Source organism: Eutrema salsugineum, unplaced genomic scaffold, assembly GCF_000478725.1.
Source record: "Eutrema salsugineum unplaced genomic scaffold, Eutsalg1_0 scaffold_5, whole genome shotgun sequence".
Taxonomy (NCBI): domain Eukaryota; kingdom Viridiplantae; phylum Streptophyta; class Magnoliopsida; order Brassicales; family Brassicaceae; genus Eutrema; species Eutrema salsugineum.
The window spans coordinates 1,233,132-1,254,923 of NW_006256612.1; the positions used below are offsets into that span (position 1 = coordinate 1,233,132).

A 21,792-nucleotide genomic window follows, 5' to 3' on the forward strand; every position below is an offset into this window, starting at 1 on the left:
TTGATACTTCAGACACAAGCAAAATAGAAGAAGTCGTCTATACACAGGAGTATCTTAATAGTATAAAGGTATCAGGACTGCCAAATCATTCTCTCAAGTTAAAGATAGGAGCTCCAATAATGTTGTTTAGAAATATTGATCCTAAGGGTGGTTTGTGTAATGGTACGAGGTTGCTTATTACTCGGTTAGCTAGGCATGTAATCAAGGCAAGCCATATAACCGGGAAGAAAATAGGAAAAAAGGTTATCATACCTAGAATGTTTGTGTCACCACCAGAAGCAAGGTTTCCTTTTAGAATGCGCCGGAGGCAGTTTCCTATTACCATAGCTTTTGCTATGACTATAAACAAAAGTCAGGGTCAGACTCTACAAAAGGTGAGATTATATTTGCCAAAGCCAGTGTTCTCGCATGGTCAACTTTATGTCGCCGTGTCTAGAGTTACATCACGCCAAGGGTTGAAGATTCTTATTACAGATAAGAATGGCAAAGCGCAAAAGAAGACAATAAATGTTGTTTACAAAGACGTGTTTGAAAACATTTATAGAAATTCGCGGTTGGTTTGAATAGGTTGTTTTGTTTGCTACTAAAAGTATGTTTAGATTACATTGGATATTAGTTATAATATTTTGGTGGTCATTGGTATTTTTAAACTGTTTTATCTTTTAAATTTTGTTATATTTAACTGATTTACCTTTTGGATCTTCTTATATTATGAATTAGTATTGACTATGATAACGTTTTGAATAGCTCTGTTTGTTTGAATTAAAAAATTAGTAAATGATCAGTTGTTATAATATGCTTTTTTAAGTATATATATTAAACATTATACAAATCAATTTATAAGCTTCCAATTATGGTTTGAATATTACATTTAAAACTCAACAAACTTTCGAAATATGGTTCGAATATTAAATTTAAAACACAAAAAACTGTTCAAAATGTGGTTTAGGTATTATATTCAATACTAAAAAAAAACTTTTGAAGAGCATCAGCCCGCGCAGGGCGCGGGCCAGCCACCTAATTTAAGGTTATTTAGTAAGTAGAATATCTATTGTGTGGATATATGTCATCCACTACTAAATCATAACCAAAATGAATTGGTTTAGCGGTTAAGCTTCTAGGTTACTGATAATGTAAAGTCTTTAAAGATCACATATTAGATTCATGTTGAAAGAGATCTGCTCTAAAAAAAAGGTTAAATTACATGGTTTGTGTGTCATTGTGAGAAATAGACAAACTTTTAGATCCAAAACTTTCTAGTCATAAACAGTGCAATGATATTTAACAAACATAAGCATAACACCAAAAAATCAAAAGCAAATTAGTTTGTATGCATCTTTAAAATAGGGAACATGGAATGGACGCCTTCCGACTTCATGTAATATTGTAAATGTCTTTTCCATCTTAAACAAAGGCAAATATACATATGGTTTCATGATGTAATATGTAGTTGGGAAAAAATGTTTAGTGAAAAGTCAAAGAAAAAATCTATGTACTTTACAACTTAAATAAAAGTTCCATATAGACGAGAAAACATATATTATATTGTATATACTATTTGCAAATCATTTTTTTTAATATTAACTGGGTATACAAAAATCTCGAGGATTTTGACCAATAAAATGAAGTTTAGAAGATTTTACTAAAGTTTATATCAATTTAAGGTAAAAAGAAAATATCAAATCTTGCTATTTTTTTAATTTTATTTTTTGGTTTTACAAGATGATAAAATTATGTTAATTTGTAGTGTTAAAGATGCTATTAATCAGAAAAATCTGTAGTGTTGATACACCTCAACTTCAAAATTCTTTCTATTCAATATATTAAAGAAAAAGTGAGGCATTGTACAATGCAATGATATTCAACATAAACAAATTAATTTATATGCATCTTTAAAATAGGGAATATGGGATGATGGCCTTGTGACTTCATGTAATGTTGAAAATGTCCTTTCATCGTAAACAAAGAAAAAAAATATACAAATGACTTCATGTAAATATAGTTGGAAAAAAATGTTTTTGTTAAAGTCAAAGAAAAAACCTTCGTACTTTACAACTTAAAATAAAAGCTCCATATAAACGAGAAAACATATATTATATAATTTAAGAAAACCTGGGTGACATAATCTCTTATCCTGTATACTTTTTGTGAATCCATTTTTTTCTTTTTTTAAATATATGGGTACAGAATAATCTAAAGGATTTTGACCAATAGCATGAAGTTTTAAAAGATTTTAGTAAAGTTTACGTCAATTTAATTTTAAAAAAATTATCACAAAGTGCTAATATTTTTATTTTGCTTTTACAAGTTGATATTTATGGTTTTACAAGTCGATATGATAAAAAAAAAAAACAGAACCAGCAAAAAATAATTCGTTGTTAATTAAAAAATGATAAATTTGTTAGCTTTAAGCCTAGTTAATAATAAGAGAACCCTATAGTGTTGATACACATCAACTTCGAAAAAATAATTTATTTAATAGATTAAATTAAAGAGAGACTTTGTACAATGCAATAATGTTCAATATAAACAAATTAGTTATATGTACCTATAAAATAGGGAACATGGATTGATGGCCATCCCATTTCATGTTATGAATAAAAATGGCCTTTCCATCTTAAACAAAGGCACATATACAAATAACACCATGTAACGCGTAGTTGGAAAATTTGTTTTATTAGAAGTCAAAAAGAAAACTTTCGTTGTAGATACTCCATACACGATGTAAATCAAAGAAAGAAAAATTGACACAATCCCTTTACGAATATATTTTTTTAGGTCATTGGGTTTAAAAACATATAGAGGATTTAGACCAATATAATGAAATTTAAAATATTTTGGTAAAGTTTCTGTAAATTTAAATTAAAAACATATCAAAAATTGCTAATATTTTTTTGTTTGTTTTTTTTGGTTTTACAAGTCGATATAATAACATGCGGAAATGGTGCCAGCAACATAATCAGTTATTAATTATAAAATGATAATGATTGAACGTTAGATCTCCATCAATAGATCTTTAAATCCAACTACTAATATACTCAGACATGATTGAAGAATGCAAACTGAATACATAGAAAAAATTAAAAAAAGTTCAAGAAAGAGATCTCTATCTTAAACAAATAACTAAGAACAAAGAAAGTAAATATTTGGTGCTGAAGTATTTCTATGATGGCATACGAGAATAATCAAAAGCACACGGTATAGGGTTCCTAAAGGCATATATTTACAGTGCTTCAAGTATTCTTACATCGAATTTTGACGAAAGCAAATTGGACTTGAAAATAGGTCTCTAGGATGGAATGAACTTGGCCACGGGTCGGGGCTCTCCAGAATCAGAGAAAAGTAAGTTCTCCATGGTTGCAGGCTTGGATACGTGGCCAGGAGTGTGTTGGCTACTACTTGAAAGCTGACTATGCTTGACGGGACATCTTGATCTTTATGTATCTTTTAATTTAACCGTTGGGTTGTCCTCACATAAAATGTAGTAGAAAGTTAACTGGTCCCTTTTGAATATCTCAAATTTTTAGCTGAATCATACGGGGAGATGATTTTCATTTGAGACTGAACTTCTGACGGTTTGATGCTGAGTTAGAAATATAGATTTTTCTTAAATATGCAATGATTGTTCCTAAATAACGTGACAAGAATCTTGAAACTTCATAATATAGAAAACACGTAATAAAAACACTTAAAAATAAATAAAACATTTGAAATTGCTTTAAAGTACTTAATGAAAATGAGTAAAAACACAGTGTTATCAAATGTTAATCAAATAGTTATTGAGTTCTGAAGATATGTCCGGTTAACAAATACAGCATCTTTGTGGGTTTATCTTCCAAGAATCAGTTTCTAGTTCATGATTTTAACTTTATGGAGTATAAATAAACTTAGAAAAGATGAGATATAGAATTTGGCAAAGAAAACAAATAATCCTAATCGAACAGTAAATCCCCATCGATGAATCCCATAAATCCAACTACTAATCTACTCAGACATGACTGAAAAAAAATAAAAACATGATCGATGAATGCACACACTGAATAGATAGAAAAGAGTAAAAAAGGTTCAAGAGAGAGATATTTATCTTCCTAAATAAATAACTAAGAACAAATAAAGTAAATCTATTTTTTTTTTCAGTTTGCAATGATTTTTCCTAAATTACCTGATAAGAGTTTTGAAACTTTAAATATAGAAAAATTATATAAAAAATATTTACAAAATAAAACATTTGAAATTGCATAAAAAATCCTTAGTGAAAATGAGTAAAAACATGGTGTTATCCCATGTTAATCAAATTGTTATTAAATTAGTATGTTAGGACGATAATTTGTTAGCATGTTAGTATTCAGTAATCAAAGAGTTATTAACTTACCATTTTAGTATCTTAGCACAATAACATACTCACTAGGTGATTACTTGCACCATGTGCAGAGTAAATATTAAATATAATTTTTTTATTTTAATATGCAAATATAATATATATAAATACAATTATAAAAATATCAGCTGATATTTATAATTACAAATATATATGCAATTGTATAAATACTAGATAATTATTAATTTTATAATTAATTTTAATAGTATTTTTTATATGAACGAAATTACACATTAAATATACTAAATTAGATTAATAAGTTCTATTTAATCGGTCTAACATCAGACTAAGATACTTTACTTTTGCTATAATGTATGAAAATTTACAAACTTTCTTATTATTAAATAGATAATATAATTATTATTTTTAAATAAAGTTAAGATAAGATGAGGTAAGAAATATAATGTTTAATAACATAAGTAATATTATGTATTAATATATATATATATACATATATATATATATTGACCTCATTCACTCTACAATTATTCGTTATTTGTTTTGGTCATTTAAGAGTTATATTTTGAATTTGTAAGATTTTGGTTTGAATGAAAAAAATGAACGTTATTCAGAAAGAAGGTTACTTGTAACTGAAGTTCAGTGAACTTCTCGTTTAAAAAGGCAGAGTTAAAAGGTAGCATGGCCGCTCTGTCTGGTTCCTTTGGGAAGGCAGGTCAGGATATGACAAATAAACATGATAAGGGCTTGGTTGGTGAAAGCTAGAAATCTATTTTTACTCAATTGTACAAAGATAATTATACGACTTGGTTCATCGTCAGAATTTTGTTTGAGTTTGTTAAAAATAATGTTTGAGTTTCTTTTTTTCATCTGGAGACTACGGTATTAGTTTCGGAGTCTTGCAAAACGAGGAAATCTAATTTCGTTGGATCATGAATATTTTACATTTACGTGGAAAAAGATGGCATTTTCACACGTTTTAGCGACAAATTCACACAAATAAAAGAAGTGGTACGAAATATGGAGGAATCTGAGGTTGACATTATCTTTCGTCGGTCTTAATCATCCTCGGTTAAATCGATCACACGATGCTACATGGAAATAACCCCAGTGTTCATTGAGAAAAACTCTTTCTCGACTCTTTATTAAATCAAATAAAAACGTATCGCCTTACAAAGCACAGTCACGCACGCATATATTTATAATGCGTACAAGAAGCAAAAAAGAAGATTAAAACGAGAAGGTGATTAGGCTACGAATGGCCTAGTCAACATAAGGAAATAACGGAGTTAAAACTCAAACAAAAACAGAAACAGACACTCCAAACACGCCAAAAGCCGAAGAGCGTGCTCAAACGAGGAATATAAAGAAGATACTCTGCATTAGAAACACAAAGTCTCGGCAATGGCTCTTTATTTTATTTTTAAAAGGAGATTGTGGAATAGCGCACAGTGATTTGATCAGAGAATGTTGCAACCATCATCCCTCATCTGCCTATTCATTTCTTCTTGCGTTCTGGCTTCCATCTGATTTATTGCATCCTGCATTTCCTTTTGATGTCTCGCCTCCTCCGCAAGATGCCTTTCCTCCTCGGATTTTTCTCTTTGCTCAAAGAGCTTCTGCTGCGCTTCCGTAACCATTCTAATTTCTTTCTCCATCTGAGAAAAGGAATCATAACTCGTTAATGTCCACATCAACACCACATATCTGTGTGTGTGTGTATATATATGAACGAAGAGGAAGAGATAATACCATTTCTGCCATTGCCTTGAGGTTCTGTTCGTTTATCAGCATCAACTCCTTCCTCAATTCTTCGAATTCTTCTTTTGAATGGTCTTTGTTTGCAAGCTCCTCGTGTTCTTTATTGTGTCTATCAGTCTCTTCCTGATGAGCGATACCATTTGATTTCGGCGATTAAAACACGCTAGAGAAAAGATGCAGATTGGAACAAATTAAAGAGGGAAACTATTATAAACCTTTATCTGTTGGTACATGGCCTCGGTATATGGTTTATTCTCGGTATGCTTTCTGACCAGGTCGATAACTGTGAGAAGATCATGGACTTGCTTTGTCTTCTTCGCCTCATCCTTGGTTCTGTTATCGAACACGACCATTCGGTTCTCACACAGTACGAGAAGTCTCTGAAACCACAGAAATTGCAAATTCATAAGTCCCAAGCTGAAACCTCTAATTCCAAAAAGTTGGTAAATGTGAACCGACCTTTAGGAAGTCAGGACAACCATCCAAATAGTCCTGGATTGTCTCGCAATCCTCTTCTAACACATCCCCGGCAGTGAAAACAACGATAAGATAATCAACAATTTTACTCCCGAAAAGGACCTCCAGGGTACTAAGTACCACCTCTTCCTCTTTTGTAACTCGATTCCTCACCGATAAAACTAAGAGTACAGCATGCAGCCCTCCTTTCGCTTGATGTAGGCAGTTAACGATTTCCTTACTTATGTAGTCAGCCGACGACGTCAGATCAAATAGTCCTGTACCTCATCCCACTCCACATATTAATCATTTTACTTACAATTTGACTCCATAACATCAAGAGATATGCAATGACAATATTATATATATATATATATATATGCAATGACAACGTACGTACCTGGAGTGTCAATCACTCTGAGTTTCTGGCCTTCTGGTGTGTCAACTATCACTGACTCGCATTCCATTGTAACGCCTGTTGCGTGTGCTTTCGAAACGAACACATGGTTTCCGGCGATGCTGTTCCCGGTGGCGCTTTTTCCGTTCCCTGTACGCCCAACCAAGACTATGTTTTCCACTGGAAGTGACTCGGCCATTGGGAACTTCTTAACTAGAAGAGTAAGGAAAACGTAAATATCTATACAAATAGATAGATGCAATATGACCAAAAGAAAAAAAAAATTATAATTTGAGAAAAGGACAAACTTGATTTTATCGCCGAAAGCCTTAAAACTTTTCGCAGATGCTAGAGAGATGTAATTAATCTATCAATCTACCTTCAAGTTTATATAGACTATTGAAAGTATTCTTTTCATTAAATATATCATACTATATAATCCCTCAATGTGGATGTGACATGTATGTTCAATATTTATTTAGAAGAAGAAAGATGGTGATATGCATTATATTGTCTTTCATTTTTGTTGTCTTATTCACCAACATAAGGAATCTTTCAAAAGTCATTACATCTCTATATTATTATTTGAGTAGTCATTTATATAAATAAATCTTAATTTGTAAGATATTATATAACTAAATCTTAAATATTAATTAACTAGGCCGTAAAAAAATGCATGGGTCAAAATTGCAGGTCTTAAATAATAGTAAATTGGGCTAAAATTATTTTAGAGAAAAAAAATTCTAACCTATGATAGAATGCATATATGAAAAAAAGTCTACAAGAAAATATAATCATTATTATGTGAATATGGAAAAAATCATATATGTTTTAGGTGATTCCACAATGTCTTTTTCTGCTAAAAAAAACATTATATACGAGTTAACTCATTTTTTATAATTCAACCTAAAAAAAAAAATGACTTCATATGTGGACCAATTCATTTTTTTTAAATTTATCCCAAAAATGCATTATATTATTGTAAACTTTATAACAATAATTGTTTTTAAAAAAATAACTGTATTTTTCAAAATTAATTATTTAATTAAAGGTCAAACAAATTTGATTAATCCCTAGTTTAAAGGTAAGTGAAGAGCATTTAGTCAGTTGACGTTTAACATTCTATAACTAACAAGCCACTTTCAGTTTCCAAAGGAGATCGGCGTTAGTTTTTATTTACATGTGAAGCCAAGAGAATAGTCCTGAGTTAGTTGACTTTTTAGGGCCCGATTATTCTTAAATGATAAAGGTTCACCATCTAATATCTATAACTAACAATCCACTTACAATTTCAAAGGAGATCGGCTAGTTTTTAATTTGTTTATCCAAGTGGTTCCAGGTCTGTGCTAGGTATGCAATTACAAACTCTTTCCAAACAACTTTATGCTCTTGTGGAGGGCCATTCCAAGCGCCACCGGTTAGTTTTAAATGAAAACGGGTTATATCCTCTTTTGAACTCTTTCTCGACAAACAAATTAAAGCTATTGATCCAAAAGATTTATATTCATGTTTCTTAACATCATGTCAACTAAATAATGATTCAGACTAGAATTTTTAAGAAAGAGTTCTTAACACTTAATATCGCTGTTTAACTATAACTGCTTGTGGAAGCTTCTTGGCCCAGTCATCAAGAGTTTAAAAGGTTTCTACACCGGATCTGGACTTGATAGTTAAAAAGTGCATTTTCTTGCACATTAATGGATGTAAGGTTTATTGGAAGTTTCAGAGTGCTGTAGATAGAACCGTCGTGGTCTTGCGTGTTATGAGTAAAGTTGTCCATCATGAATATGGTGCAGTTAGAAGTACAGAACAGAGATTGAAGTGATGCGAGGAGAGCTGCAGATTGTAGAACTGTTCTTGGAGTCGTTCATCATAATCGCTTGTAGTGCTGATTGCCAGATTTGACTACAGATCGAGAAAAGAATCTCTAACTCTACATTTTATGTGAAGGTTCTTCTTGTAGTTATTGCTGTGAGAGTAGCATCATTATGTATTTGCAATTTGAGTATTAGGACAATTCTTAATTCGATTCCTAGTAATTCTTCCTGATTTGCTTTCTATGATTCCCTGAGAGTATCCCCACTACCTAACACTTATTTTAGTCGTTACATCGTCTTAAATTTCATTATGATATTTTTTTGGGTTAAAAGCATGTGTATAAAGTTTTTTGCGTCGTTACAGGGACCATTATGTTGTCTTCAGGTTTTAAAGTAAGTTTCGATTAAAAAATTCTTTTACTTTTTTTGGCTTTGATACTCTGCGTGTTGCAGGTGCATAACAAGAATGAGTAAAAGTTCAAATATCGTCGAGCACCAATAATGAAAGGCTAAAACGAGAACCTCGAAAAGCAAAGGTGAACAAAGCTAAGATGGATGAAACAAATCAAAACTTGCTCAAAACATCAAGCAAAATCATGCTATTGCTGAGGCTTAAAAAGCTCTATTGCATCGTGAAACTGGTGCTGCTTGGAACCAGGATCTTTATGAGTTGATGAACATCCCGACTGCCACCATCTGTGGGCTCCATTCTCTTTACCAGTTTATGGGCTCCACCCTCGTCTGACTGGCGGTGCGCTACTCCGATAGACTCGAAAGACTTGTTCACTGACCTTTCAAATCACCACGTGCTTTTTCTCCTTTTTTGTTCTCAGTACTAGAAATTAATTTCTAAAAGGTCACCCATCCATATATTGTTGTAGTTCATGCACGTTTAACTATGGAGTTCTGTTTCTACCATATGAAATAAATTATAACTGCATTTTAATAATTTAAATAGTCAAAAGCATCACCATATACCGAAAATTGAGGTATTGCTGTTGCCAAGTCCACTTGGACAACTACATATACGTGCCATCAATGGTGCTCAACACAACTAGCCATATGCTTCACCTCAGAGAAGATTGTAGCTTCAAAAGATTGGTGAATTCGAATCACCAAAAGATTGTAGCTTCATTAGAGATCTTCCTGGATGCCAAGCATATGATTGAAGTCTTCCAATCCTGGAAGGTTTCAATTAAGACAAGTATGAGATCCTACGGTTTTAAAAATTAATAACTTCCAAGTTTATACCAGTCTTGGTCTGAATCCAATTTTCTGCATGCCTCTCATGGGTCAAGATTACAGAACAAGTCGGTTCATAAAATGGCTCAATATTCATCATGTAAATCATCACTTTATCTACTGATTTTATATCCATATTTAATTGCTTTTTAGTTTGTTTATTGCTATTTTCTTTACTGTCCACACGAACAAACACTCATATTTTTCATTTTTGCTTAAATCGAATCTCATAAATTCGTAGTATAATTATTTGGTCTCTACTCGATTCGACTCCTGAGTATTATTGCAAATGTCTGTGCACTTGCAACATATTTCTAGAGTTAAAATTCTATAATATCATTTATCGAGATTGGCCACAGAAGGTTTCACTTGGCTTGGCTCGTAGTTTGTCGATAACACCTCTAGGAACAGTAGATTGACACCTTTCTTTTTCGTCGGTTTCCTTTTGTTTTGCTCTAAAATTTCCAAATTCGCTCCAAACCGTCCTTTTACCTAAAATGACTTGATAGGGACTAAAAACTCGATAAAACACCAAAACTGCATTAGAAGCTAAGGTCAAAAGAGATAAAAAAAATAATAACACATCAACTACCTATAATGAAACTTAGAAAAATATTTGTTTGTCCAAACTTAAATAAATTAAGTCTTTTGCCGACCAAAATAAAAAATTCTTTGATGTAAGTTGTATTGTATGAAGTCTTCTTTTAAATTTGTATCGTAAGAGATATAATGTAACTTAGAAAAATATATACGTTTGTTAATTAGAAATTAAACAAAAGTCATTATTTTTTAAGTTGTACTGTATATAGTCTTTTAAAATTATTGTGTAAGGTATATTGGAACATGGAAAAATATTCATTTGTCAGAAGTTAAACAAAGTCTTTGCTCTTAGTTGTATCGTATGAAGTCTTTGTTTAAATTGTATTGTAAGAAATATGATGCAACTTGGAAAAAGTATTCGCTTGTTAGAAGTTAAACAAAAGTCCTTGTATAAAGTCGTCTAAAATGTATTGTATGAAGTATAATGCAAGATATAAAGATATTAATTTGTCAGAAGTTAAACAAAGTCTGTGTAAGTTATATTATGTGAAGTCTTTCTTTAAAGACTATATTATTTGAGTCTTTCTTGTATGACGTATATGAAGGAGTTATCGAAACGATTCGATTAGTTTAAAGGACTATCTTAGAAAGAAAAAAAATCTATTAAGTAATTTCGATTTCCAACTTAATCATTACCTTTTTTTTTTACAATAAATTCCATAAACCATTAACGCTAGAATAAAAATAGAGTCGCAAATTTAGTGGTATGTTTGTGTAACTAACCAATCTTTTTTGTTAGCTTTGATATCATGTTAGTTTCATCTCTAAATTTATTATTATATATAACATTAAGTTTAAAGATAATTTTAGTTCTTTGTTCTCCAAAAATTTCTCTCTGTTTCACGGAAATGGTCTCTTCTTGTCGGTACTTATCTTTTATGCAAGAGCGGACACAAAAATTTGATATCAGATCATAAGTAATTAAACAATCTCTTATTAAAACACCATCGGAAACCATCAGGGGCTGCTAAGGATCCCACGCTTACTGAAGCCACCCACGGTAAATCCTCAGGGTGAACTAACAAGGCAAGGTGGTCCAGATTCCACCCTCTCCCGTCATCCTGGAGTAAATCACGGAGCTGAACGTCCTCAGGGGGAGGGTGAGCTAATGGTCGAGGAGGTCGTGGTGGTTCCGTCGGCAGCCAAGGGTCTTCCCAGATTGACATAGCATTGCCGGAGCCAATAACTCGAACTGTTCCTTCTCTGACAATGGGTTGAGCAGAGAAGAGACTTCTCCACGCATAGGAAGGTCTGGATCCTAAAGATGCAGTCAGCGCCGATCCATTTTTGAAATACATGCCCTTAAATACCCTTGCAAACAGAGAATCAGGGACAGAAATCATACACCAAAGTTGTTTCCCGAGAAGAGTCGTATTGAAACTTTCTAAGTCTCTGAACCCGAGTCCACCTTCATTTTTTGGTACACTAATTCTCGGCCAGGAGGCCCAGTGAATGCCTCTGCCATCTTCCTTCTTTTGCCACCAAAATTTGGCCATTGGAGAGACCATGCCCGAACAAATAGTCTGGGGGATTCTGAAACACGACATGGTGAAAGTGGGCATAGCCATCTCCACTGCCTTTAAGAGCACCTCCTTACCCGCTTGAGATATGAACTTAGATTTCCAACCATTGACTCTCGAAGAGAGTTTCTCATTTAAAGACCGCATGATGGCAACCCTTGAACCCGTGAAAGATTCATGAAGTCCGAGGTAGAGCCCCTCACCACCCTCATTAGGAATACCTAGCCTGGTCTTCAAAATCTGTTTACATTGAAAGTCTTCTTGCCAAACACAATGCTAGATTTATCCGGGTTCACACGCTGACCTGACACTGCACTATAGGCGTTTCGAATGTCAAAGAGATGGTCCGCCTCTTCATTGTTTGTCCGACATAAGAAGAGGCTGTCGTCCGCAAACAGCAAATGAGAGATCGCCGGGGAAGCAGCAGCCACCTTTATACCTGTTATCTTCTTAAGAGATTCTGCTGCTTGAAGCAATTGGACAAGAATCTCCGAGCACATGATGAACAAGTAGGGGGACAGGGGATCCCCTTGTCTGATCTCACGAGATGGCTGAATCTTCCCAAACGGTTGGTTGCCCATTGATAAGTACTGAGTACGAGACCGAAGACACACAACGCATGATAAGCATTACCCAGTGTTCGTCAAATCCAAGAGCCAATACGGAATTCCAGATAAAAGGCCATTCAAGGCGGTCATACGCCTTTGTCATGTCAGTTTTTATAGCCATAAAGTGCTTCGAACAACTGTCTCTGGTGCGGAGGGCATGGAGAAATTCGTGCACGATAAGGATATTATCTGCAATCAGACGACCTTGAACAAAGGCCGCTTGAGACTCAGAGACAATCCTCGGCATTAAAGGTTTAAGTCTCCGTACCATAACCTTGGATATAATCTTGTACACCACATTACATAGACTGATAGGGCGGTAGTCTGTCATTGCCACCGGTTTATGCTTCTTTGGAATGAGGTAGATGTTTGTCTCGTTAAGACGAGGATCAAGTTCACCGGTAGCAAAGAAAGACTGGGCCATCGCCACTATTTGGGGACCAAGCATGTACTCTCCAACAGTAACATCATCGGGAATGTCCTCAGAGCTGTCACCAGTGCGACGGCTTCTTCGGAATCTGTTTTGTTCCATTTTCCTACAAGACGAGATGATTCGTGGAAAAAGAGTGAATATGGATGCTGATTTTAACACAATAGCGATCAGTTATACTAATCATAGTATCAAGAGATTAGTTAAAATCACAGGCAAACATAATTGATATTGAATCGAAGAAATCGAGTAGTTCATGACCAGATTCAGATTTTTGATGTTCTCAACATAGAAATCTTCTAAAAATCAGTTTTAATGAGCAATCTCCATGTCAAATCTATAGGTTACCTAATACTAATCACTAATCACATAAGACTAAATCAAATTCATCAATTTTGCTGTTCCAAATTCGATTTTTATATAGCATGTAGAATCCAAATTTCAAAAATCTCAATTCCTCTTAAGCTATGTGTTAAAATCGATTTTCAGATAACCTAGAAGGATAATCTATTGTTCTTAAGCTATTTCCACCATTAATAAACCAAGATTTGTGCTTTTAAGAAAACCCTAAATTCCAAAATCAATTAAAAATGGCGAGTTTGAGCTTCATACCTTGCTGGAAAGAGAGTTTTGATGATAGATTTGAAATCAGATTTGAAAAAGAGTGAGGTTTGGGCCAAGAATCTCTTAAAAAGCTTAAGAATTGAAAAAGATGTTCTATCTCCTAAATCTCTAAGTCTTTTAGAAGAGAAGAGAAAAATGAGTTTTTGATCCAAAAAGTGCATTACCTTTCTTTAAAAAGCGTTTTTTAAGCAAAAACGGGAAATTTTCGGGAATTCAAAAGCTTACGGGAACTTATCTTTCTTGTCTTGTACGCAACGGGTGGTTTAAAACTTACGGAAAATCTTAACAGGCTTTTCCAGGAATATTCCGAGAATTATCGAGAATCACCGGGAATTACCGGGAATCATCGGGAATCACCGGGAAACACCATGTAACACCAGGAATCACCGGGAAACACCAGGTAACACCGGGAATCATCGGGAATCACCGAAAATCTTTTGAAAAGCAGCGGAAGTCCGAGTTCCCGTCTCAACGACCAACGGCCGCAGTCAGGAGACGCGCGACCGCGGTGATTATAAGCTCGGTCGCGGTCACATTCACGGTGCCGCGGTCGATGATGCTTTGGCCACGAGTCGATTGGTCGTGACCGCGGCCCTTTTTCCTGCGGCCTTCGTCCAACTTTCAGGTTTCTGCCGGGCCGAGCAGCTAAAAATCTTTCCTCTTTTCTCGGTTTTTCTAATTTTCTGATTTTTTTGTGTTTTGGTTTTATAAGAAAACCTGAAACTTAAAAGAAAAAGAAAACATAATTTGTAAAAAGGAAAAGAAAACTAAAAGAAAAAGTACCTAAATGGGTTGCCTCCCATTAAGCGCTTTTGTTTTAAGTCGTTTAGCTCGACGTAGGCATAAAAAATCAGGCTGAATTAAATGGCACTCCACTTGAAGTGCCTTTAACATTTCCGGTCGCTGGAGGTTTAACTTTTTCTCCTTGAGGAGCCGTCTTCTTTCCTTTACTCTTCTTTCGGACTTTAACGTTGTTTAAAACCCTTTTTATGTTTTCGATCAGCTCCTGGATTTGGTCCTCACTAGTCTCTGTTACATCCGGTGGAATGATGATCTTCATCTTTGTAAAAGCTTTCGGCTTCTCCTTTTCTTTCTCCTTTGGCCGGTTTCCTTTGCTTGGAAAATCATCTAGGACAGTCGGATAAAACCTTCTGCGATCTACATTGAGGAAGACAGCATGCCGGTTTGCGTGATCGATTACTGCTCCTACAGTAGCTAGAAATGGTCTTCCGAATATTAGTGGTCTCTCCTTGTCTTGATCCATTTCCAGAACTTGGAAATCTGCTGGAACAATCTTGTCCCCAACTAGAACTTGTAGATTATGAATCGCCCCTTCAGTATTTTTTTGAGATGAATCTCCAAAGATGACCTTGACCGTCGATGTCCCTAAGGTTCTTATGCCCAATTTTTCGGCAAATGTCTTTGACATGATGTTGACATTGGCTCTGGAATCGCATAGACAGTCTGTGAACTTGATTCCTGAAATGAAACATTAGAAAACAAAACGTCCTGGATCGTCGGCTTTTGTAAGCCTTTGAAACGGTGAACGTTGGGTACCTTGAATGGTGGTTGCTTGGCATCGACATCCTTGTAAAGTGGTACAAAGATTGGGGTTTCTTCATCTTTTCCATCGGTTCTGGCTTCTTCTTCACGCAGCGTGGTTATGGCATTGCAAAATCTCTTGGAGTTATCATCAACTCTTCCGGGAAGAGCTCCATTTTGCCTCTTCATAGAGTCGGCTGTTTGGGCAACATGTACATCTAGCTTTTTGACGTGCGAAGATAAAGCCTCAAACTTCCCGTTCAGGTCATTGTACATGCAGTCAACCTTCACGTTCATGTCTTTAGATGTTTTCTCGTTTGTCATAACAAGTTGTTGGATGGACTGTTCAAGTCTTCCGATTGGTGAAGCTAGCTGGCTCGCTATGACTCCTTGCTGTGGTACAAATTGATTGTTAAAACTCGTACCTTAATAGTTATATGGCTGTCGCGGTTGATAAGCTCTTGTCCCTCCAAAATTTCCACCTTGGAACTTGTTTTGGAAGGATTTTTGCTGTGGTGGGTAGTACTGATCTTGAGGATTCTCCACATTTGGATTGCGGTAAGAGAGATTGTTGTAGTTTGCATTCCGGAAGTTATTGTTGAAGCCATTGTTGAAGCGATTTGGATATGGTGCTTGCGCTCCTACATAGTTCACTTCTTCTTCTTGAAAGGCTGGATTAATGTGATCGATATCACTAGGTCCTTCGTCTTCTGCGCCATTGTTGGTCTCACAAGCATGGATTGGGCGATTGTTGCTTTTCAAAAGCTGGCTCATCATGTTCTTCAACTCGGTTATCTCCTTGTTGTCTGCTCCGGTTTGCTTTGTCGAGCGATCGTATTCAGGATAATCATTGTTATTGGCTTGAGCCAAATTCTCGATGAGGGCTCTTACTTGTGGTATCGTCTTTTGTCCAAAATCTCCATTGTTAGCTGTATCTAGCAAAATTTTGTATTTTGGTTGCAACCTCGGTAAAATGTGCTCAGCAAGCTTGATCCGGGAAATCTATGGTGAGGGCAATCACGTTCATACTCCTTAAAACGTTCCCAGGTTTCATAGAAAGGTTCAGTCGATCCTTGCTGAAAACTTGAGATCTTGGTTCTTAGCAAGTTTGACCTTGACTTAGTATAGAAGTGGTTCAGGAAAGCAGTTTTACATTCTTCCCAATTAGTAATCGATCCTGCAGGCAAAGATTTCAACCAACGGTGAGCTTTGTCTACTAATGAAAAAGGGAACAACTTACACTTTAAATAGTCTGCTGGAACTTGGTTTGTTCTCATCATGCTGCAGATTTCTTCAAAGAGCTCGATATGATCCATCGGATGTTCAGAAGGAACTCCATGGAATTAGTTTTGTTACACCAAAGAGATGATTTGAGGCTTGACTTCAAACTCATTCCGGTTCGGAAATGGTACTTGAATTGCGGATCGGTTCTGAAAATTTTGAGTAGGTGCATCGAAATCAGCTATGCAATGGTTCCTGGCTTGTCTTCGGTGTTGATTTGCTGGCTGAACAGGGCGGTTAACGCGTCCATTCGGCTGCATCCCCTGGTGGTCACCATCGGCTGCATTGATAGGTGCATCAAGGTCTTCATGTTCTTCTCTCTCACGGTTTTGATGGTTTCTTAGAGGAACCTCTTCCACTTCTCCATCTTGTCGAGCATGATCACCTTCTCTGTGATCGTTCTCTTCATTTTCTCCATGTTCGGACCCGTCTTGGTCCATGTTTAAAGCTCGGTTAACAGGATCTCCAGGCTGGTCGTCGTTGGCACTTCCTTGTGTTTGTCTAAGTTTTCGAAGTTCTCTTTCGTGTCTGTCTATCTCGTCTAGAATTGGAATGTTTTCTACAGGTCTGCGCCTGGTATTCATGCAATTCAGAGAAAAACAAAAGAAGGGAAAGATAATTCAGCAAACTTTAAGAAATAACTAGAGATCAGGTGTCTAGAACAGAAATTAGAACAAGAAAAATAGCAAAGGCAGCGAAACAAATCCCCGGCAACGGCGCCAAAAAACTTGATGCGTGTTAACTGCGTGAGGGAACAAGTTTTACCCTTAACAAAAACAAATGAAAGCCGCAAGTGCACAACTAATCAGTTGTAGTATTTAGGGGTCGAATCCACAGAGATTTGTGTGCCTGGTATTCTTCTACGGTTTCTAACTTTATATCTATACTAGATTAGTTTTAGAAGTTGGTTGATGTCACGGATTAAACTAAAACTAAAGAAAACAAATAAATCTATCCTAGAAAGCAAGTAGAAAAATCGAATGAAAGCAAATGAAACAAGCAAAATATCGAACTAAAGCAAATGAAATGCAGATCTAAATAAGCAAGTAAAAATCGATTGGTTTGTAAACTATGGCTAAAAACGCTGAGCTTTTGGGAACTCTACAGGGATCATAATCGGTTTTAACACTAGGGATTATAGATTGGGATTGACAGATATCAAAATATAAGATTCTAGAGCTAGAGTACGGCGGTATGACTACGTCACTGTCGTGATCATAACCAACTGTTTCTCGCAACCCTGACCAGTAGGTTTCCACTCTGGCTCTGGAAGGAGAGAACGCAAGAGCTGCAAAAAACTCGTCAGTACACACGATCTCGCCGCAGGTAGGTTTCCACTCCTACGGAAAAATCGCCTGTTTCATTCTAGGTCTGATACTTAATGAAAACTTTCGCAACACTAACTATCTAGATCAGATACTAGGTGATCAATCAAGCATACATGCAATAAGAACAAGAATAAACAGAGAACAAAGTTAAAATCCCAGATCTATAAACCTAGATGTCTTAATCGATTATGAGAGCCCATTTCGGGAACCCTAAGCCCAACTCGGGATCTACTCAGACATGGCTGAGGTCGACATCATCATTGGTTTTAATAAAAGTAATCAAAAACAGTAAAGAAAATAGATGAAAGAAAGCTTCTCTATGGAAGAACTCAGACTTGAAAAATCTTCTATAAAAATCACATGAAACGGCTAAAGGAAAAGGGTTTCCGTAAAAGTATGAAGGTTCTCGCTAAAAACGACCTAAATGACAAGTATTTATAGTCTTCAATACTCCATGGTCTCTAGGGTTTCAGAATTGAGGCTGAGAAATGACTTTGGGCTTCAGAAATATGGGCTTTTAATCGGAGTTGGCCGGCCGCGGTCGGGAAGCTTGTGATCGCGGGAAATAAGCTGGTGGCCGCGGTCGCGTGACTTGCTGGCCGTCTTCGAGTGTCTCCGGGGAAAATGGAATATCTTGAGATCCAACCGTTGGAATGTCTCCAAACCAAGTGCATTTGAAAGCTGGTTGATTCTTCTATAAGTTGTCCAATTTTTAGGGTGATCAGATGGTGAGAAGGTCTTCGTCTCTCCATGAGAGTTATGACGGTCTGTATTTATCCAAAAGAGTCTTTTTGTTCCAATTTGTGCCTTTTTATCCCAAATTACCTGAAAAGTCTTTTAAAATCCGAAAACATAGAAGTCCTTTGAAAATCTTTGAAAATGGAGTAAAAACACCTGTAAAAGACATTAAAGTGATCCATAAAAATGGTCAAAATCTGGTGTTATCACTCTTTTTCAGCACTTATTCTGCAATACAGCGTTGCACTCCTTCGTGACCATCATCACACTCTCTTCTTCAACAGCTTTCCCAGAAACTAATCTTTTCATGTATCGCTTAAGAGCTAGTATCATCTGAACATCATCAACAAGGGAGAGTTTCACAGTTAAATCCCTCAGAATCTCCTTGCATTTTGCTTCCTCTAAGTTCTTGCGAGACCTCTTAGGTGGATCTAGGTATGGCACCTTAGGTGTATAAACTCGTGATGGAGGATTAGCTGGAGTACTTGGCTGGAGCATGTGCTCTGTTGGGGTTCTAGGGTGTTCCATCGTCTCCGCTTCATCAGGAGCAGGTGCTGCAGATGAAGAGGCTTGCTCCATCGTCTTTTCTACGCCATGTGATGGTGCTCTTGCTTGGAGCAGTTGCTCCACGAGCTTCTCCTTTCTTTTTCTGAACCAATGACTGGTGGTGCCGCAGCATGTAGTTTCTTTCCACTCTTCAGCTCAATTGCATTCACATACTCATTCCTGGGATTTTCTCTCTTTTTCGGAAGAGTTACAGGTCTCTTCATAGCTTCAGCAGTCTGAGCTATTTGGACATCCAACTTCTTCACATGAGTCCACACTGCCTAATATTTGCCATTAAGATCACTTTACATTGTATCCACATTAGTGTTGATCTCCATAGATGCCTTTTGCTGATTCACAACTGCTGCATCAGGTTCTTCAGCTTATCTTACGAGTTGTTTGCAGAACTCGAAGAAGACTGCAGATTAGTGAAAGGCAATTTCTGCTGACTTCTTCCTTGAAAACAGTTTTGGGTGGGGATGAACTGCTTCCCTTGAAAACTGTTGGAGTAATTCTTCTGAAACCTTGATTGATTCTGACCTCCTTGCTGCGGATAGACCTGATCATGAGGGTTTTCAACGTTATTGCTCCTATAAGACATATTTGTGGTTCTTGAAGTTTTGATTGAAACCGCGATTCTGCACATAACCTTGCCCACTCACAAAGTTGAGCTCTATCTGATCATCATCCTATCCTTCTCCAAACTTTTGAGAAAGAGGTGCATCGCCATTCTCATCAGCAAAATGTACTCCTTTAGCAGCAAATTCACCTAGGCTGTCAGGTCATCAATCTTATGTGACTCTACGTTGTTAACTGCCTTCCTCAATCTGTTATACTCATGTGATTTGATGCTGGAGCTTGGCGCCAAGTTCTCAACCAACTCTTAGGCACCTGCTTTGGACTTAGTCATAAATCGCCATTGTTGGCTGCATTCAAAGCATTCATGTAGCCCCAGTTAATACCATCATAGAAGGTAGCCAGAATCTGCTCATCAGAAAACCCATGGTAAGGACACTCTCTTCGGTACTCCTTGTACCTTTCCCAAACTTTGCAGAAAGCTTCTCCTGGCTGCTGCCTGAAAAATGAGATCTTGTTCCTCAGAGATGTGGTTTTGGACTTTGTGTAGAAGTGGTCCAAAAACGCTGATCTGCACTGTGCCCATGTAGTCAAAGAACCATGTGGTAATGACTTCAGCCAGCACGAGGCTTTATCCGCAAGTGACAACGGGAAGAACTTGCATTTCAGAAAGTTGCTTGGTATCCCATTTGAACTAGTTGTGCTGCAAATTTCTTCAAAATTCTCAATGTGATCCATCGGAATTTCAGCAGGGAGCCTGTGGAAGAGGTGTCGCTTCACCAATGAGATTATCTGAGGTTTGATCTCAAATTCTTGCCTCTAAATTGTAGGAGGGACAATCGCAGCTCTGTTTTGGTAAAAAGCATGCGGATTATCCTTGTCTCCAATTGCTGGTTTCGGTTGTTCCCTGTCTTATTGAGCCTTTTGCAGCTGCTCCAACTGTTGTCGAAGCTGCTGCAGTTCAGCAGCCATTTCATCATTTTCTTTGTCACCCATGTCGGCTGTAGTAGGTTTTTGTATTCTGTTTGCTCGCTCTACTCTTGCAAGCTCTGCGTTTGATAAGGTGACTAGATCCTCGATACGACTGCTTCTTGTGGATCTCCTTGTCATACACCTGAAACACACGCAAGAGAGAAAAGAGAGAAAGTTAGTGAAATATTAGACTGAATTTCAAGCCAAGAATCAAAGATAACGAATTGATCCCGTCGCAACGGCACCAAAAATTGATTCACTGGATATGATCTGCTAGTTTCTACTGCAGTAGAACAGCTTGTAATTGTAATATAAATGATTCGAACTCCAGAAGACCAGCGTTACACTATGATTCTACGAATATTAAAACAAAGCTAAAACAAAGATGGTTTGTTTGGTTGTAACGTGACACGCAAGAAAATGTAATCAACGATTTAAATTCAATAAAACAAAACACTAGACTAAGGTAATTCACAGGAAGTTCAGAGATAGAAATCAAATGACTATTCAGGACACGGTTTAGATGCAATTCTCGAACTCAAACAATAATGCATATCGACCCACTGTCGTGGCTCCGATAACTTTGTCTAACAACCTAAATTATAAAGTGTCGTTTGAACCTAGAAATCGCAGACAAGCATTAACAAGTAGGTTTGATTTGTTCACGATCCGCCTTAGCATCAACTGTCATTGGCAAAGGACAAATAGCTCACCAGAGTCTTTTCTAGCAACATATTGCACTTTTGATGAACAGGTCAACTAGATTGAGTGATCAATTCAACCTAAGCATTAAGACTAACAGTGGTGAAGATAATCAATATTAAGCCCTATTTGCATTTAATTCAAAAACTCATAAAAATCCCTTAAAAAACATTAATCTAGCTAGAAGACTACTCAGACATGGTGAAAAGAAAAACTACAAGAGATGAAAAGAAATTCATAAAACTTTAGAGATAACAAGAGTGTTCAGAATTCTTTTCAAGTGTAGCAGAAATTCTTCTCCCAAATCTTACAAGCA

General features: G+C 36.2%; 1 protein-coding gene and 2 non-coding genes across 3 annotated transcripts; 2 read left to right on the top strand and 1 right to left on the bottom strand.

Moving 5' to 3' along the window:
• Positions 1–5,509: 5,509 nt before the first annotated feature.
• LOC18991674 (immune-associated nucleotide-binding protein 8) lies at positions 5,510–7,321 on the bottom strand. Its single transcript, XM_006414992.2, has 6 exons — positions 7,259–7,321; positions 6,954–7,163; positions 6,557–6,831; positions 6,313–6,477; positions 6,089–6,220; positions 5,510–5,994 (listed from the first exon to the last, which is right to left on the bottom strand). Exons 2-6 carry the CDS (start codon positions 7,147–7,149, stop codon positions 5,797–5,799), a joined length of 966 nt encoding a protein of 321 aa, XP_006415055.1. The 5' UTR covers positions 7,150–7,163; positions 7,259–7,321; the 3' UTR covers positions 5,510–5,796.
• A 9,011-nt stretch (positions 7,322–16,332) lies between these two features.
• LOC112084227 lies at positions 16,333–16,439 on the top strand. The gene has a single exon (XR_002898186.1). It is a non-coding gene; the product is annotated as a small nucleolar RNA R71 (small nucleolar RNA).
• A 3,784-nt stretch (positions 16,440–20,223) lies between these two features.
• Positions 20,224–20,331, top strand: LOC112084236. Its single transcript, XR_002898193.1, has one exon. It is a non-coding gene; the product is annotated as a small nucleolar RNA R71 (small nucleolar RNA).
• The last annotated feature ends 1,461 nt before the right edge of the window (positions 20,332–21,792 follow it).

Bases quoted from the DNA above. Each gene is read 5' to 3' on its own strand.
- LOC18991674 (XM_006414992.2), bottom strand. From the start codon at position 7,149: ATGGCCGAGTCACTTCCAGTGGAAAACATAGTCTTGGTTGGGCGTACA. The intron at 6,832-6,953 runs GTACGTACGTTG...GATGAGGTACAG, and splicing joins CAGAGTGATTGACACTCCAG to GACTATTTGATCTGACGTCG. The intron at 6,478-6,556 runs GTCGGTTCACAT...CTGTGGTTTCAG, and splicing joins GTTGTCCTGACTTCCTAAAG to AGACTTCTCGTACTGTGTGA.